This window comes from Phoca vitulina, unplaced genomic scaffold (genome assembly GCF_004348235.1).
Source record: "Phoca vitulina isolate PV1807 unplaced genomic scaffold, GSC_HSeal_1.0 scaffold4, whole genome shotgun sequence".
NCBI classification, from domain to species: Eukaryota; Metazoa; Chordata; class Mammalia; order Carnivora; family Phocidae; genus Phoca; species Phoca vitulina.
The window spans coordinates 44,695,857-44,715,842 of record NW_022589707.1 but is presented as its reverse complement, the minus strand read 5'-3'; the positions used below and the strand labels follow the sequence as shown (position 1 = coordinate 44,715,842).

General features: G+C 40.5%; 1 protein-coding gene across 1 annotated transcript in view; it reads right to left on the bottom strand.

Moving 5' to 3' along the window:
• Positions 1 to 19,986, bottom strand: part of IGF2BP3 (insulin like growth factor 2 mRNA binding protein 3) — a 153,062-nt gene that overhangs the window by 14,159 nt on the left and 118,917 nt on the right. Inside the window, exons 7-10 of the mRNA XM_032401939.1 lie at positions 16,810 to 16,944; positions 14,984 to 15,106; positions 12,527 to 12,662; positions 10,854 to 10,979 (exon numbers count right to left, since the gene is read on the bottom strand). Of these exons, the coding sequence (XP_032257830.1) occupies positions 10,854 to 10,979; positions 12,527 to 12,662; positions 14,984 to 15,106; positions 16,810 to 16,944 (520 nt within the window). The remainder of the gene's footprint in view (positions 1 to 10,853; positions 10,980 to 12,526; positions 12,663 to 14,983; positions 15,107 to 16,809; positions 16,945 to 19,986) is intronic.

Here is a 19,986-nt window from a genome sequence, read left to right as displayed (position 1 = left end):
AGAGGGTTTGCCTTCCCACTAAACTCTGAACTGTGGAGATCTGTGACAGGGGCCTGTCCCGCACAGCTTGGCCAAATCACTTCTGTTGCTATTCACCAGTGAAGAACACTGAACGAGTAACATTAGTTCATTCTTTTAGTATTTCCCAGTCCTAAGAATAGTGCCTCTGTGTGCAAAGCACCATACTTCACAGCCTGTCAGTGTGTTCTGTAATGACCAAGTACCATTTATTCCAGGGGACACTTTAAGGCCTTTCTTATTTTAATAACTGAATTAATGAGGACATTGACCATAAATGGTGCTTAATGTTAATATTAATTTGTCATTCTGGTCCTTATAGCAAAACTGATACTTAAAAAAAAAAAAAAATTAGTTAGGATTAATGTAAAGATAGAATCTAAGTATTTTATCTCACTGAGAACATCTATACCATGTTCTTCTGAATAATATACTTTTGTTTTTGGCCTGACAGCGAGCGATAAAGACCTTTTTAATGATCAGACTAAACCCAATGTGTAACTCGCCCAGATCTGCCCCATTGTATTTTGCCATGACTGTGTAATTATTTGTTTTCTGGGCCTGTTCCAGAAAGATTTTAAGCTGCTCAGAAAATACACATAATCTAGAAGTAAAACAAAGGAGGCGAAGAAATAAGAGCATAGGGACCTGAATATAAAAGATGAAGCCAGGAATGCTGTTCTTGTATACATTTGGCACTAAGCTTCCTAGCAGCTAATTTTAAAAAAGAAAATCAGCTGCATAATTGAGTATGCCTGGAAGAGAAAAACTATCCATTTGCTTAGTAAAAAACACTTTTCCCGGGACTGATCCCAGAGAGCAACTTCTCTCTGTCTTCAGAGGATCGATGTTAACAGGCATCCTTGGAGCAAAAGCTGCAGAGCCTCACAAGCACAGAGTGGGCATGTGTCCTAGCCTCGAAGATACTGAAGACAATTCTGCTAGGAGAAAAGCTCAAACCTATGCTATTGCCACAAAAGCTGAACAAAAGCCAAATAATCTTTCTGACACAGCGATGAAAGGCCATCAGCGCTTTTTTTCGTTGCTTTTTGGGAGTGGGAATCAAGTAGGAGTGAACACATCCAATACGAAGACTAAGAACAAACTGAAAAGTTGTGTGAGGCTTTGGAAAAGGAGGGGTGGTCAGTAGAGAAGGGCCAAAGGGACCAAATTTTAAAGTGAAGACAAAGAATCCGCATACAGACAGCAAAATGTTCTGTGCTGGGATGAAAACAGGAACAACAAAGCCTGTCAAATAGAAAAAGCAGTGTCAGAAAGAAGCAAACTAAACGTACCAAGAGGTGCTGCCCCACACCGATGGGCAGTGATGTGCACTCCTGGCAACAGCGCCTTAATAAAAAGTTGACTCATCAGAAGTCTGAGGCTTGATGAAGACATTTCTGAACATCACCCAACTCCCTTCACGCCAATTCCATATCCACCGAGCACCTCCCCGACTGTAACTTACTTTTTTTTATTTTATTATGTTAATCGCCATACATTACATCATTAGTTTTTGATGTAGTGTTCCATGATTCATTGTTTGCGTATAACACCCAGTGCTCCATGCAGTATGTGTGCCCTCCTTAATACCCATCACCGGGCTAATCCATCTCCCCACCCCCTTTTAAAGGAACTTTTCCTCTGGGAATATAAGGCAGCTCACATAATTATCCTATTTGACAATCATTAAACTGGTTCTGTGGGGGGCGCCTGGGTGGCTCAATCAGTTAAGCATCTGCCTTCGGTTCAGGTCATGATCCCAGGGTCCTGGGATCGAGCCCCACATCGGGCTCCCTGCTCCACAGGAAGCCTGCTTCTCCCTCTCCCACTCCCCCTGCTTGTGTTCCCTCTCTCGCTGTGTCTCGCTCTGTCAAATAAATAAAATCTTAAAACAAAACAAAACAAAACTGGCTCTGTGGTACAAATTACTGTTGTATAGAGTTCTGCATAGTAAGCCATGTTTCCAGGATTTGGATACGGAGATGATTCTTTACAAAACTAAGAAGCCAGAACAATGGGTTATGATAAGCCCCTTGCACCTGTGACTTTAAGTCTCTGAGATCAAGCTTGAAAAAACTCATTAGCATTACCCTTTCTTGTTACACATTCTTTGCATTTAGGTTAATGTTCAGCTGCATTATCCTGAACCCTTCTCTTCCTAAATCTTCAGAGGTGAGGGATGGTCACATGACCCAAGCTGCTTCCCAATGGATTTCTGCCAGATGCCTATCGGCAAAACTTCCTCTGGACTTCTTGGCAGACTCTATGTTATAGCTTGAAATAACATAAGAACAAAGCTGCTCAACTGAAAGTTTGCATAACTGGTGAAGTCTGCCAATGAGTAATTCCTAATCATCTATCATGAGGAGATACAAGAATGAGCAAACAGTAAGGTTAAGTGTATTTACTTTGTGGGGAACAGAATCGAAGACATCACAAAGGCATGGAGACCTGCCTGCCAGCCATCAAGACCAGCCTTCAGGAACCTGGAAGGATGCCAGTGTTTCCCTTTGGTTTGTACAACAGATACTCCTGGGGGTTTTTTTTTGTTTTGGTTTGTTTATTTTGTTTTAATGGATTTGAGTCTGGAACTGAAATTAAGTTTACTCAACTCCATGACCTGAACAGAATATTGAAAACTTAAAAAAAAAAAAAAAAAAAAAGGGCACAGAAAGTTTCTCCCCATAGCTAAGTAAAACCAAGGCCTCCTAGAGCTACTAAGTGTATACAGTAAGTTATTTACTTTGAATTTTTTTTTTTTTTTTACTGACAAAAGAGCTGTACCTACAATAAGAAATCCTAAGAAGTAAGGCTAAGAGAACAGATTCAAAAATCCCTTTCAAGTCATAAAATATTTTTTCTTAAAGAGCACCTTGAACTAGCTAAAAACCTAAGAAGATGTTCATCTTTCTTGCCTCTTTGATAAACACTAAGTTTGCAATTATAAGATCACACTATTGTTCTGGAGACTTCTGGGAAGATTCCAAAGACGCTATCAAAATTATGAAGACAACAGCACTTGAGCTAACTTCTGCCAACCCGAACGTCAGGAAATAACATTCAGCTATGGATGCTGTTCTGTGCTATGCCAACTTCAGCTCTTGCTGTGTTCAGGAGCTGCCAATTGCCTCTTCCCTACTGTCTGAGCGTTTTTGAAAGGAGCATTTCTTGTCATTTCTAAACTCAAAGTTTGCCAATTAAGTACTGCCTGAGCCAGCTGCTAGGCAGGAACTAGAGACTTTTTGTCTGTTGGAAGAACCAACTCTGGCTCTATTAGGAAAAAATCCACCTGGCAGGTTCCAGTTAGAATACATTGTGGGGGGGTGAGGAGGGTGGGAGGGTGAGCAAAGTTCTGGAATAGAACGGAAGCAAGGAATTAATCCAAAGTCGAGGTCCATCAATTCGCCTTTCATGTTACAAAGCAGCAGTGAGAAAACAGGAGTAGAAAAATGAAACAACTCTAAGAGAGAGAGGAAGCAATACATAAAAAGAGAGTCAGAGTCTTTGAAACATTGAGTCATCAAAACCTACTTCTTACCAGGCAATATACACTTAAAGTAAAAGAGATCCACTGCTAACCTACAGGGCATCAAGGATTAAAGAGTCAACCTTAATAAGTAACCGACTTCCCTGTGAGAGCTTCTAAGGACCAGCAAGCTTCTCATCAGCAGCTGTGGGTGCCAGGCTGTGGTGGAAGAGTAACCTCACGTGCTGAGAGCAGACACCTGCCAACCTTTATTCCTCCAACCCAGTTTTTAAATAAATGTCATCACAGACCCTCACAGACCTACAATACTAGGTTCTTCAGCAAGAAGAAAAGTGAAGCCAAAGGGAAAAAAAGGAATGTAAAAAGAAATGGTAAGAAAAAAATTGATAAAGCTTGGTATAATAATTAAATTGGTAAATTTAATTATTGCCTTTAAAAAACAAGTTTGTGTTTCAAAAAGTGGTGACCATTAGGTAAGACTTAACAGTATTAGTGATCTGAGTTTAGACAAAGAACCGAGTCTAATAATATACAGTGAAGGCAAAGCTATTCCAAATTAAGTACGTCCCCACCAAGAAGTTCTATACTAAAACAAAACTTGTCAAAGAATCGTTCCCTTAAAACAGTAAATCAGGAAATTACCTCACAGCTATTTGGAAGTATAGTTCACTCTACCTAGTATCCAGAAACACAATACATTCTCTGAAAATGGTGCTTTCCCTTTGTTTCGATGTGAAAATGATCTGTAGGAGTGGAATCTGAAAGATCGAATTTTCTCCTCCAGAATCAATTTAGATTATTCTGGGTTTTGTTTTTTTTTTGCGTGGTTTTTGTTTGGTTTTGTTTTTGAGAGAACTTAAAAGCTCACCTGCACCCTCCCAGGCTCTGCGAGATTCCTTTTGCAGGTAATATTACTAAATCCAGTGGGACAGATTTATTCATCTCTTCAGTTACAGACACGGTTTCCCAGCTTCTCTTGAAGGTAGATGTAACCAATGTTATGTTCTGGCAAACATGACCAACGCGTGGAAGTGTAAAAAGCTATTGTCAGTGTCCTTATATGAGGTGGCTCTTGATTTTTTATCCTTCATCCTTGCTGGCTGGAATCAGACTCAATGGCTGGAGCTTGAGCAGTCATCCTGATCTGGGAGGCAGCATACTAACTAAGCCAATAGGAGCACCTGTCCTAGATGATGCAGCACAACCACTACCAGCCTTGGATTGTCTACCCTTCACCTCTTCTGATGAAGAAGGAAAACTCATTTAAACCAATTTATTTTCCTGTAACACAGAGCCAAAGCTAATCCTGATACACATAGCATGCCAAAATATATTTAGAGGCATGAAAACAGACATATGGCAGCATCTCATAGATGTTTTTGGCCTGATATTTGTGGGTTGTAAGAACAGGTGATCCAGAGAAAAGGGGGCAAGTTTTTGACCACACCTTTTTTTTTTTTTTAAGAGAGAGAGAGTGCAAGTGGGGTGAGGCAGGGAGGCCTAAGGAGAGAAACTTAAGCAGGCTCCATGCCCAGCATGGAGCCGGATGCGGGGCTTGATCTCATGCCCCTGAGGTGATGATCTGAGCCCAAATCAAGAGTTGGACGTTTGAGTCACCCAGGCGCCCCCTGCCCACACTTTAAAATAAAGCACCATACAAGGTAGAAAGAGTGACATACGTAAGTGGTATGTATTCATGCTTATCCCAAATATTGTCTACTGTGCATTGCCCTTGATATTTTTTCCAACATTGAAGTCCACCTTCCATAGAACAGTAAACATTACTTGCAGAACAGCAGTTTGGCAATGAATGGGTAACGAAAAACTCCTGATGACCTTTACAAAATCACAAATTTCTGAGCTTCCATCTGCTCCCACTGAGATTTTGATTCATGTAAGTCCAAGGAGAGGCACAGGTCCTTAACCAGTTAAACAGAGCAGCTGTTGTTAACCTTGGCTACCTCCACACTGGAGTCGGCCAGAGAGCTTTCCAAAGTAGTAATACCTGAGTCTCACTCCCAGTTCCTGCCCTTGGGGATGGACTCTAACACAAAAGGTCTGGGGTAATTCTAATGTAAAGAACAAAAAAACATCTTTCCTCGTAAAGCAGAAAGTAGAGAAAGCTATCTTTACAGAACACTGCCAACTAATAAATGTAAAAGACAACGGACATAAAAATAGTAATGTAAGATTGGGCAAATGTCAGCAATGGATATTAAACCCACTGGGGGAAAGAATGTTGGGGAGCAAGACACATATTCTCAAAGTACTACTGATTACATCTTAATCACAGATAGGAAAGATACCTTTACAGTGCAGAAATCAGACAGACATTACTTTAATTTTATGATCAAACAACATGGCCAACAATGAAACACATGACATCATCTGCTTCCCCATGGGACACAGAGAAGGTATTCCTGTCCCCCAAAAAGGTACAACCCTGAGCCTAATCATGTACAAGCAGTCACTCAAAGCCAAATTAGGCGGTATTCTAACCACTAGCCTGGATTTTTCGATGCCCTAAATAAAAAAACAAGGGGAGGGGGTAGGCAGTAGGTGACACCACATAGGATGGACTCCTGCTAAAAAAAAGAAAGAGGGGACTAGTTGCATGACAACTGCAATGTATAATCCTTAACTGGATTCCTTACTGAAAACACAGCTGTAGAATAGAACATTATTGGGGTAACTATGAAATTTAAGTACAGGCTGCGTATCAAATAATAGTACTGTGCCAAGTTTCTTTTTTTTTTGGATTTTATTTATTTGACAGAGAGAGAGCACACACGGAGCAAGCGCGCACACAAGCAGGGGGAGTGGCAGGCAGAGGCAGAGGGAGAAGCAGGCTCCCCGCTGAGCAGGTAGCTCAATCCCAAGACCCCAGGATCATGACCTGAGCCGAAAGCAGACACTTAACTGACTGAGCCACCCAGATGCCCTTGTGCCAAGCTTCTTAAGAGTGATGACGATATTGTGGTTAACATCAAGGTGAATTCCTTGAGGAGACTAAGTTAAAAATAGTACAAAGCTCCCATTAATAATTACCTTTAATTATAACATTTGTAAAAATATATACCAAATTTCCAAGACAGGATTATATACCTATGTATTTCTAAGAGGAAAGGCAATTGCGAGCACATATTTTTGAAATCCACAAAAACAAAGATTTATTCCATTCTGGAGAAAAGGGTAGATTACAGGAGTAGTTCTCTGGATAATTCCTGACACATTCTTTGAGGTCTAAGACTAATATGCAGAGATAAAGTTAGCAGGTTTAAATCTAAAGAAAAATCGCAAGAACACACTCATCTACAGCAAACACATGCAATATAACCATAATTTATCAACCATTCCAACTAGATAGATGATACATTTGTCTTCTTTCTTAGCATTGTTTTGAGTGCTACCTCCTACACCAATTTAGAGAAATGTCCATGTGTAAAGTCGGGGATTCTATTATATCACTGCCTACATACATGTAGAAAAAAATGCCCACTTGAATTCTGCAAAGAACTTGGATTGTTAAGACTGTCCACATTTTATCCGTTTAGGAAGAGACTTTCCTTTTCCTTCCCATGAAACCACCAGCCCTCAGGGGTTCTGAGCTCCTTCCCCTTTGCAGTGTTTCTACCATTACTACTGGCAGCTTCTCCATCTTCTGATCTCATTGGCTGCTTCTACACCTAGCTGATTTAGTTTTAAAATCTCAGGAAAAGCAAAGACCACCTATTCCAGTGGGATCTTCCTTACATTTACTTTTGATTCGCTTTTACTAAAGATCACTGACCCTCTTCCCCCATTCTTAAAATGAAACAAAATCTCTACTTGTTTAAGTCACTCAGATTTTTTTTTTTTAATATTTTATTTATTTGACAGAGAGAGAGACAGCTAGAGAGGGAACACGAGCAGGGGGAGTGGGAGAGGGAGAAGCAGGCTATCCTGAGCAGGGAAATGCGGGGCTTGATCCCAGGACCCTGGGATCATGACCTGAGCCGAGGCAGACGCTTAACGACTGAGCCACCCAGGCGCCCCTCAGATATTTAAAATCATAAAAAATCCTAGGACGCCTGGGTGGCTCAGTCGGTTAAAGCGTCTGCCTTCGGCTCAAGTCATGATCCCGGGGTCCTGGGATCGAGTCCCACATCGGGCTCCCGGCTCTGTGGGGAGCCTGCCTCTCCCTCTCCTCCCCACTTGTCCTCTCTCTATCTGTCTCTCTCTCTCAAATAAATAAATAAAATCTAAAAAAAAAAAAAAAATTAAAAAAAAAATCATAAAAAAATCCTTTGGAAATAATGTTTTTAACATACTCTCACTTCTCTTAAAACAATCCTAATTTTTCTTAGAACACAAGAACCCATTACACAGAACTGTATCACTAAATTACAAAACTGAATAAATCTAGATAATATTCCTATTATTTATGTATCTTAAAAATAGCTACCTAACAATTCACTTTAGGAATTTCTGCACTGAAGCAGCCACATAAGTGTAAAGGACAGAATGTTCTGTAATGCTACCAGTTGTAATATGAGAAGCTTTACTGATCATGATATGTAACCAGTAGAGAGAAAAGAATTTAAATGACACCTCAATTTACAAATTGGGAAAGTGAGGAACAGACAGATAAAGGGGCGTGCCCAAAGAGAAAGCTAGCTTAGGGCAGCAAGCAGAGATGCAGTTTACATAGGAACTTCTTCAGCACAGAGTTAAATAATCAGCTCCTTGTCACTTTTAATCAGTGCTGTTTTACACAGAAGTGTCAGGGATACATGTGCCCTAAACTCAGTAATATGACAAATGCATCTATTTATAATAAAGAAACTAGCAGCCATATTAGATGTTAAGTCCATATTCTCTCAAATTCCTGTTTTAGGCTCACTATTACCTTCCTCTTAAACTTTTTATATTATTTGATTTCTGTAAACACTAGAAATGCCTGACTCGAGAGAAAAGTCCTTAGAGATAATTCATCTATTTCAGTTTCTTCATTGCGCAGGTGAGAAAACAAACGCAGAGGAAAAAGGAGAGTGACCTATGGCGATATAAAGCGCAGGCAGAGCTGGGCTGGTCTCTCATGGTTCGTCTCCCCCTCCGATTTCCCCCCCTTCATTTTTCCCTTCCTTCTCCTAATGTCCTCCATGAGGAAAGGACTTTTAAAAGGCTTCCTTCAAAAAAATAAAAAATTAAAAAAATAAAAGTCTTCCTTCATCTTTAACTTCACTTGGAAGTTAACTGCTTTGAAAGGTCAATAAAGGGGCACCTGGGTGGCTCAGTCAGTGAAGCATCTGCCTTTAGCCCAGGTCTTGATCTCAGGGTCCTGGAATCGAGCCCCGTGTTGGGCTCTCACCCCAGGGATCCTTCCCCCAGCCCCTTTAGCTGTGTTGGAAAGCTTCAGGTAATGCATGATGTATCTATTCACACTGATGTGGAGTTGAAATTTTGATGCCTATCCACAGTTTAATGGGCTTTGTTATATGGCTTCCGGGACCAAACATGCTTGGAGTGGCAGGTGAGTTGCAGGGGAAGATGCAAATGTTGCTGATCATGAAGGCAGAAACACTGCAAGAGGCCAAAAGTGAAGAACACCTAACACAGTCTGGTGGTTAAGGACAGGCCAAGGAAATTCTCCTTCATAAAGGGATAAAATATGAACAATCTTAGCAATCTGTGTTCTCTATACAATTCCAGAAGCATTTTACTCTACACATAGTCTAGGCAGTGTTATAATGGAATGCCCAACGAATTCCAGCTGGACATTTTCCTAAATTGGTATAGGAGGTACTACTCAAAGCATCTAGTATAGAAGAGTCAAACAGGAAGGGAGAGATGTAAAAACAAATCCATGGCGGAAGATCCTAGAACATTGCTAAATTTATTTCACGTGACTGTCTACCTCCAGTTATCATTGATTATGCAACAGAATTGTGAACTACTTTCCAAAAAAATTACTATGTAAAGTATCTGCTATGCTGCAACTATTTTTATACTATCACTGGTCTCCCATTTTTGAAACCTCAGAGAAAATGCTCTTCTTAAAAAGCAAATATAAAAATAAGGTTTCTTTCTTAACAGTCTACCTCTTTACAAACAAACAAAAGCTGTTTAATGGTTGTGCACACACATATGTAATAGACCTGTGAGCAAAACTATCTTGAGTTCACTGTTTAAAAAGCACACTCAAAATGGAAAACATGTCTTTATTAACCTTTTTAAAAAAAATTATTTATTTATTTGAGAAAAAGAGCATGCACAAAGACAGCATATTGGGGGGGGGGGCAGGCTACCTGCTGAGCAGGGAGCCCAACATGGGGCTTGATTCCAGGACCCTGAGATCAAGACCTGGGCCAAAGGCAGATGCTTCACGGACTGAGCCACCCAGGCACCCCTTTATTGACCTTTCAAAGCAGTTAACTTCCAAGTGAAGTTAAAGATGAAGGAAGACTTTTATTTTTTAATTTTTTTTTTTTTTTTTTTTTGAAGGAAGCCTTTTATAAGTCCTTTCCTCATGGGGGACATTAGGAGAAGGAAGGGAAAAATGAAGGGGGGAAACCGGAGGGGGAGACGAACCATGAGAGACCATGGGCTCTGAGAAACAAACAGAGGGTTTTAGAGGGGAGGGGCGTGGGGGGATGGGTGAGCCCAGTGATGGGTATTAAGGAGGGCACGTACTGGGCGCCTGGGTGGCTCAGTTGGTTAAGCGACTGCCTTCGGCTCAGGTCATGATCCTGGAGTCCCGGGATCGAGTCCCGCATCGGGCTCCCTGCTCGGCAGGGAGTCTGCTTCTCCCTCTGACCCTCCTCCCTCTCATGCTCTCTGTCTCTCATTCTCTCTCAAATAAATAAATAAAATCTTTAAAAAAAAAAAAAAAAAAAAAGGAGGGCACGTACTGCATGGAGCACTGGGTGTTATATGCAAACAGTGAATCGTGGATCACTACATTAAAATGTATGATATATTGTATGGTGACTAACATAACATAATAAAATTTAAAAAGTCCTGTCCTTCAATTTTTAGAAATAGCTTCTCCCCCCCACCCCAAGTCTCAAACATTTCTTTTGGTATTTAAAAACCAATGTTGACACCCCTACCAACCACCCCAAAACTTCAAAAGGATAATTCACATGTCCACTCTACAAAGGGGTAGGAAAAAAGGTTCCACTGACATGAACTGGAAAGCATGTGCTGGCTCTCGACTGATAGATCATATGGGAACCAGGTTTTACATTAGAATTTGCCCCAATGAGCATTTAATGTCACATGGCTTGAGGGCAACAAAGTCTGACTGTGGCCCTCTGACTGCATCCCACTCAACCACACAGAAAGCCAAGGTACATTATCTTACCTCAAACTGTGGGTAAGGAGGAGTCATAGCTGAAGGGGGCCCTGAGGTGGGAGGTGGCATCCCTGAAGTGGGTGGGAACAGACCCAAGGCATTCAGATTTAATCCAGGAATTAAATGTGCTTGAAGCTGCAATAGTAAAAAGGTCTCTCATTTTACAATTAAAAAATCAAGTGTATTTATAAATGACAATATTCAGATTGTGACCTCTTGTCTAGTAAAGGAAAAAATCATTTTATGACTCAAATTTTAGAACCAAACAGATGTTCCATGTAATTATACTTGAGTATCTATCTGTTCATATTTCTTGATATTTTAAAATCCGTGTGCTCGTTTGCCCCCTCCCTTAATGCGAAGCTACACTACCTTTCTTAAAGCAGGAAACACACCCTCTTCCTTTCCTTAATGGTCAGCTCAGAGTGCTTGAACAAATATGTACTCTGCATACTATGAGCACAAAGTGAATACCAGCTGAAAACACGCATTAGATGAAGAAGTAAGCAAACAGGATTTGTGCACTGAAAAGCAAACCAGATATACAGAACAAGCTATTAAGAGATCTTTAGTCCTTGGATAAAATTTGGCAGCCATGGGTCTAAAGGCCTAAAACAAAGTCAAGATCTTTGGAAATCAGGTCCCAGCCCATGTAACTATGGCAATTAAACCTATCTTTGGAGTAGATCCAGAAGCCAGAAAGGGGATTTTGTTTTGGTTGAATTTTATAAAGATTGAGGAAGTGAGGTGGAGATGACAGAGTTGAGACGTGAGCATACTTGAGAAGCTCTTTAAAAGGTATATGGAGTTGGATTTGCTCTCAAGGGACACTGAAACATCAGATGAGCAGTGATGATGGGAAGGTAGGCCAGGAAGCCAGTCATGTGGGCTAAAACAATCAGCATTCTTCTAGGCTCTTCTCCCAAAAGGTACTATCATTTCTCTATTTCCCTTCTTTTAGGTGTAGGGCCCTACTGAGGAGTGTGTTTTTCAATCATTTACTTGAAAATTCAAAATGGACTTTTGAAATGTTACATTTTTTGCATCATTCCATCCATTAAGGAATGTCAGCCATTCACTTCAATTGCCTTCATTGTGCTAGACAAATTATTGTCATTTTCAATTATTTTGTCTCCAAGGTTTATGACTGACCAATTAAGTTTTAAATTTGAATTCTTTACAGTTGCTTTTATATGCACACTATCTACTGTAATCCCAGTCCTAATCATGGAATCAGTGTAAGCACAGTAGCCCCATTTTACAGATGAGGAAACCAATGCTTGGGGACCAACCAAGAGAACAGAACTGCAGCTAATAAGTGATTGAGCTGGGATTCAAACTCAGTTCACATACCTACCTCTTAAGCCCACGTTCCTACTATACTAATCTTCAAATTAACATTGTGTGGAAGATAGAAACCTTTTTAGGTAGGTATTAGCCTTATGTAACAGGTAAGGAAGCCAAGTCTCAAAGACTAAATAATTTGCTAAAATCACAGAGAGCCAAGCCTAATGTCAAAGCCTTCTTCCCAACTATCCCAGGGCACACTCACTACAGTGCTAAAAATCAACTAGAGACTCCATCTAATGCTGGCACCATTAAAGACATCAATATTTATGTAATTGAAAGCATCTTTTAACTGTTCATCAAAATAAAGGCATGTCCTCCATATTAAAACTAACATTCATAGAAGCAATATCATTTTCATAAGACTCCCTGATTTTCTTCATTATCTCTTCCTCAGCTTTGGCACATGTTTCAACGTTGCCTTTGACTGTAATGGTGCGCTCTGGATTATACAGCGTCAATTCCTGCAATCTGCAGAATGAAAAAGAGGAGAAAGAAAAAGAATGGAAATTACAGGAGGAAGACAGTTAATTACAGTTCAGCCACAGATGGCAACTAAAACCCAACTGTGGTGGCTGGCGACTGTAAAAATGGGTGGTCAGACATGAACAATGAGTAAACCCCCCGAAGACATGAATCCAAGAACTGTAAAGCTGCAGAAGAAAATACCTCCCCCTCCTACCTTCTCAATAAAAATTACTGGGTGTACACAGTTCAATGAAGTCCATGTTTGAAACACAGTGTACTTCTTGCCCACTTAAGGTGAACATTTTTCACAATTTAATAATGAAACAAAGAAAATGATCAGAGGGATGTACAGTTTTAGTGGAAACCAAGAACGAGAGGTACATAACCTTTAATAAAGATGTTCCTACTCTGCACTGACCAATTCTAAACTAATTGGCATTCTCACGCAATTGCATCTTCTGGGCCATCATGCAAGAAATAAGCATGGAAATATTCCCAAAAAGCAAACCAGAATTCATGTGTCCAAACTTCCTTTTGGCCAATAATTTTAGAGTTTAGATCAAAGTAAGCTGGAGAAAATAACATAAATCAATCTGTCTTGACTAAATAAAAAAAAAATATGACCCCTTGATGATCATTAAGGCCACTGAAAAGTTAAAAGACATCAGCAATATTCAGCAACTCCTTGGCTTGACCTAGGTCCCGCTGAAGCTTCAAAATCCACTCAGATGACATCTGAGAGGCCTGAGCCTGAGCCAGTCAACAGCCTTGAGACAAGCAATGGGAGACAATCTTAGCCATGGAAAATAAGTACATAGATTGAAAGGTTACAGAAAATTGGTGTAGCTCTCCTTCATAACCGTAGTTAAAATTCTCATTTTCACTACTTAGCAGAATGTCGTAAGCTAAACTTGAGCCAGATGAATGGGTTAGTATTCCTTAACTTTTTCTCTAATTTGCTAAAAAGGTAAACATCTACACAATGAAGACTATTTCGCAGACTAAAAAAGTTTGTTTTTCATCTCTGGTCTCAACCCACCTCTCCCCTAAGCATATTATATTACAGGGGTTTTTTTTGTTTGTTTTTAAATAGCTGCTTTAGAATAGCTTTTAAGATTTTTTTTCTCTTAAAACCCTCCCCTTTCTGGATGTAAAATTCAAGACCGGGTAGGATCATTTATTATGTGGGGTTTTTTCCTTTACAACAAGCAGGACCTTCCAAATTCTTACCTTTCCCTTCTTTGAAAACTCCTTGCTACATGAACATGCTGCCTATCTCTCTTTAGCATTCTTCCTCAGTTTATCAATCTCTTCTCACCTCATCTTTTTTGGGTACTCTGCATAAACTAAGAATAGTTACCCTCAGAAAGAGAGACCTTTCCGTATAATTTCAGAGCATTCATGGACCCAAGGTGTGGCAGCCAGCTTCCAAGACGACCTACTCTCCAGTGGGTGTAGTCCTCTCCCCCACTGAGTACAGCTGACTTGTGTAAATCATATTAGAAAACTGATAGTGTGTGATTTCAGAGGCTGTGTTATAAAAAAACGCTGCCACTTTCATCTTGCACTTTCTTGGATAATCCACTCTGGGGGAAGACAACTACCAGTTCTTTTTTTTTTTTTTTAAGATTTTATTTATATGACAGAGAGAGACCCAGTGAGAGAGGGAACACAAGCAGGGGGGGTGGGAGAGGGAGAAGCAGGCTTCCCACCGAGCGGGGAGCCCGATGTGGGGCTCGATCCCAGGACCCTGGGATCATGACCTGAGCTGAAGGCAGATGCCCAATGACTGAGCCACCCAGGCGCCCCGACAACTACCAGTTCTTAAAGATACCCAACGAACCCTGTGCAGAGGCCTCACACCAACAGCCAGCATGGACTTGTCAGCAACATCAAGAGACCCCAAGCCAGCACCACCCAGTTAGGCTGCTCCTGAATTCCTGACCCACAGAAATTAGGTGAGCAATACCTATTTACTATTGTCTCGAGCTGTCAAATGTTGGGATAATTCATTACACAGCAATGGATAATAAACTGGGTTATATATTTCCACTTTAGGAGTATATATCAGAAAACCTAAGACTCCAGCTAGAAAATACGAATATAAAGTATTTAGTGCTTTCTACGTCTTTAGTAGGAACAGATAATGCTTTCAATACGGGTTAGACACCAACAGTAGATTAAGCTGGAGAAACAAAACGTAAGTATGGCGGTCCAGGCCAGCTCAAACACCTCTAAGATGGGAGGAGCTCTGCTTAATATATAACCTACAACTCAACAAAAGTGCTCGAGAATTTTCTAACTCAAAGCAAGGCAGCACTTACGGAGATATCGTGATTTTAGTGTCAGTGTCTTGCTCAATTTTTTTAAGGTTTCTTCCCTCCTTACCAATAAGACGGCCTACAAAGTTATTATGGGCTAATATCTTCAAGGGAATCTCTTCTGTGCTGTAAGTAAAAAAGAAAAAGGTCATAAAATCAGGATAAGTAAACCTTCTCCTAGGTAAAAAGACAATATCCACTCATTAAACATTTACTTCCACCTACCCTATAGGAAGCATAATGCCAGGCAGGGTTTAAAGTCTGCTGACCTACATTCTAGCAATGCATGAATAGAGGGGGCACAAAAAAAAAAAAAAAAAAAACACCAGAAGTATTTGAAGTTAATTTTTTTATAAAAAAGATTTTATTTATTTATTTGACATAGAGAGAGACAGCTAGAGAGGGAACACAAGCAGGGGGAGCGGGAGAGGGAGAAGCAGGCTTCCTGCGGAGCAGGGAGCCCGATGCAGGGCTCAATCCCAGGACCCTGGGATCATGACCCGAGCCAAAGGCAGACGCTTAACAACTGAGCCATCCAGGCGCTCCGTATTTGAAATTTTTTTTTTTTTTTTTTTTAAAGATTTTATTTATTTATTTGAGAGAGAGAGAATGAAAGAGAGAGCACATGAGAGGGGGGAGGGTCAGAGGGAGAAGTAGACTCCCCGCCGAGCAGGGAGCCCGATGCGGGACTCGATCCAGGGACTCCAGGATCATGACCTGAGCCGAAGGCAGTCGCTTAACCAACTGAGCCACCCAGGCGCCCTGAAGTTAATTTTTAAAACTATTTTCTTTTATGCATCTTAGGGAATATCTACCAAGGACAGATTCTCCTAGCTCACTGAAAACACCTCTTACTCAAATCCATATCCCTAAATCTCCAATACCAGAACACAATGTATAAATCCAAAACAATATGATTTTGCTATAAATTTTAAAATGCATACCTAGAGATACATGCATAATTTATAGAAGGAACCAGAAGAAACTCAACAGTGATTACTCTTTAGGGGAAGAGTGTAAGAACGGGAAGGGGGGCTTTCACTTTTCATTGAGTACCTTTTTGAATTTCCAACTGATACCTATCACTGTTTGAAAATATCACTGGTATTATCTGGATGGTGAGCTTTTTAAAATTTTTCTCTATTTTGAAAAAGAATTATAATCTTATAATATAGCAAATATATAACACCTTATAACTAAAATATATTTAATACATGTTAAAGGTCCCTACAAATTAAGTGCTGTTGATTAGGTCCCCAGGCTAACTCCAGTACCTTATTCTGGACTCTCCTTTTAGGGTAACACTGTGCTGTACACTCAAGTGGCATGGAACCCAAACTCCACTCAAAGTTCCTGTGGGATAGGCATTTAGAGTTTCAACCTGGAACACCCAAATAAATCTCCAGTTTGCCTTAGCACAGGATTAGGGATTTCTCAGCTCCTATCCTCCCTGCTGCTGGTAGGGCTGGGCAGACAACAAGAACAAGAGCTCCAATGAGTTCAGAGTAAAGGAGTCAGGATTTGAGGCACATTTTGGGTAAATCCATGTGATACTTCTTGGTCCTTAGGTGGGCTTCCTATTCCCTAAGTGCCTTCTTCTACAGCTAGACTGTCCCCATTCATACCAGTCACCCCATATCCAAACATGACTGAAAATAAAATCTTTTAAAGACTTATGCTTTCCAACCAAATCAATAGTGCCAACCACCGTAGCTCTTCAGGACAGCATTTCCCTGTGTTGTTGGCAATTCCTAAGAACAGTGTCTTAGAATTCCAAAATCAAACAGTATGAACATCAACCTCTTCACAGGTTAATCCTCTTTACTCACAATTTTATATCTTGAGCTTCCTTATGCATAATCTCCAGAATAGACTTACAAGCCGCAGAGGTACCTTCAGGGGTAGAGAGGATAGTAATTGACTTCTCAGCAGCACCCGCATTCTCTTTACGATGGACATCAATTCTTACGGTGAGCGCAAGGGAAGAAGAAAAGGAGAGCTGTAAGCACATATTCACAATTACAGAGTCTGTAAGTACCACCTTCAAAGTCATAGGACTTCCAGGCAAAGAGTGGATGACTCATTTCCCTCAAGAGTATAAACTCTTGATAAGCTGTCAACTTTGATGCCTTAAAGACAAATTTGAATTCCAGGAATATCCACCACCCTCCATCCCTCTTTCTCAAGTAGGCACATCTTTTCTTTCTCCCAAGCTGTATGTGCCTAATTTTTCATTTTGGTGTCACAGAATAAACATCTCACATCAGAGAGGCTTAGTTCAGACAAAAGGCTTTCTTCTGCTCTAAGGCAAAGGGCAAGCCAAGAGGGCCAGGGTTGGAATCCCACAAGTCACGGTGAATTCCTTATGCCATGCAGAATATCCACTATCCATCGTATGAGACTTCACTCATCTGTTTCTTCTTGCAAGGCTCTTTCCACATTTTGCCTCCTTGATAGAGGAAAGTCCACAAACTAGAGAGTGATAGCAATGGAACCCCAGAAGATGGCAATTCTACTTCAAAGAAAACCAAATGGCTAATGAACACAAAATGATGTTCAACCTCCCTAGTAATCACATACATGTCAATCAAAACAAGATGTCATTGGGTTCCAGATCTTCAAATAGTTTAGATAAAATTAAGTGTTGGCAAGAGGATGTAAGTGGGCACACTCACACTGTGGTGTGAGTGTAGAACAAATTGGTAGGACCTGTCAAAGCAAAAATGCTTATCATCTCTTGACCCAAGAATTCTACTTTTTGTAACACCTCCTACAGATATAGTCTCATATGTGGGCCTAAAGTGGTATTTCTCACCCTCAGCATTATTGACATTTTGAGCCAGATGCATTCTTTGTTGGGGGGAGTTGTCCTGTGCACTGTAGGATGTTCAGCAGTATCCCTGGCTTCTACCCACTCGATGCCAGTAGCACTCCCCTCATCCAGTTGTGACAACCACACCAGACATGATCAAATGTCTGCTAGGGGGAAAGATCACCACTGTTTAAAAACCACTGGCCCAAGAATGTTCACTGTGGCACTACTTACACAGAAGGAAAATTGGAATTATCTTTAAAATGCTCATCAGGAAGAGGTGTTTAAGTAACATGTCATCTAGCAGTGTAAAAACATGTCAAGTGATAGGTACCAACATAGTATGTGAAAAACAACACAATACATATCATGATAGGATTTCTCTCTTAAAGCTACACATTAGTAGGTACAAGGAACACGTCCTATAAAGTTACATTCCCACCTTAACAATGGCTACCTCCAGGAATAAGATAAAAGGTAATCCCCTCTTTAAAAAAATTTGCATGCTGTATATTTTGAATTAAATACAAAATAAGTCTTCTGTTGTTTAAAAAGTACAAGAAAGAAAATCAACTATCTGGAAAAGTGTGTCTGGGGAAAATCAAGTACTGGTGAGTCCCTCTAGCCACCCAAACACTAGAAAACCTACAGAACTCCTGGCCATTAAGAATGACCACTTCATGGTCACCTGGCTGGCTCAGTCGGTTAAGCGTCTGACTCTGATTTCGGCTCAGTTCATGATCTCAGAGTCCTGAGATCAAGCCCCATGTCAGGCTCCGTCTGGCTCCGTGCTCAGTGGGGAGTTTGATTGAGATTCTCTTTCTCCCTCTCCCTCGGCCCCTTCCCCTCCTCTCTCTCTAAAAGAAAGAAATAAAAATGAAATAAAATGTACTTGGTTTAAAAAATAAAAAGAATGACCACTTCATCACACCAATAAAGTCAAGGTTTGGATTTCATTTTCTTAAATGTTTGAAAACTGAAGATTTATCTCATAATTAAAACGTAGACCTAAAAATAAGGGCAATGAGTAGGTGGGGGGATGGATGAGATAAAGGGCACACTTAACATGGTAAGCACTGAGTATGTGTGCAATTGTTGAATCATTATATTGTATACCTGAAAATAATGTAACACTGTATGGTAATTACACTTCAATTTAAAAAAATTTCCAGGGGCGCCTGGGTGGCTCAGTCGTTAAGCGTCTGCCTTCGGCTCAGGTCATGATCCCAGGGTCCTGGGATCGAGCCCTGCATCGGGCTCCCTGCTTGGCGGGAAGCCTGTTTCTCCCTCTCCCACTCCCCCTGCTTGTGTTCCTGCTCTCGCTATCTCTGTCAAATAAATAAATAAATTCTTTAAAAAAAATAAAATAAAAAAATAAATTAAAAAATTTCCAAACTCTTAGAAAAAAAGAAAAAGGCAATATAAAAATGAAACAAATAAGCGACATTTAGAAATAATTAGAAGTGCCTTAGGTAACAGTCCCAATCTCAGGAACCATCTTTCCAACCACTGTTTCAATCCCCCATCACTGTAAGTTATTGTTTATCTTCTAGTAGGTAACATGTTAATCTCCCTCCTTCTAGTTTATTTCCACCCATTCACCGTGTTAAGGATTACAAAACTCTGATCCTCTGAGAGAAGGAATATTGCTTTACAGATCAGGGTAGCCCTCTGAGACCATTCCAGAAACAGAGGATCTAATAATGACTAGTTTCAACGGCAAGAGTTAATTAAATCCACTGGCAGAACTCTGCAAATGAATCATCGGATATAACAAAAATTGCTTCCCTTCCCTCTCCATCCTCCATCTTCCTGCCTTAAATAAAACAAACAGTTCAATTTAAATCATAGAAGCCCTTTCCTCTGACAAGGAAATGAGTAGCTTTAAAAGGAAAACTCTAATCTGCCACATGACAAGGGAGGGAAACCATTTAATAATTAGTTTCTGCAGGTAACAGTGGATCAAGAAAAGCAAGGAGCCCTTGAATGTTAATATTAAAACCAGGCAAATTTAAGATTAAAAAGGATCCCAACTATGGTTTAACTGTCTTCCCCACTCCCTACATGAAGTCAAAGACCATTGATTTAGCACAAAGGTAATCCATATCCAACATCTCCTGCTTCAAAGCAGGGGAAGGCTGGGAAAGGCAGGATCAGACATCACTCTGCAGGTAGAGTGGGCGTGCAACACCAC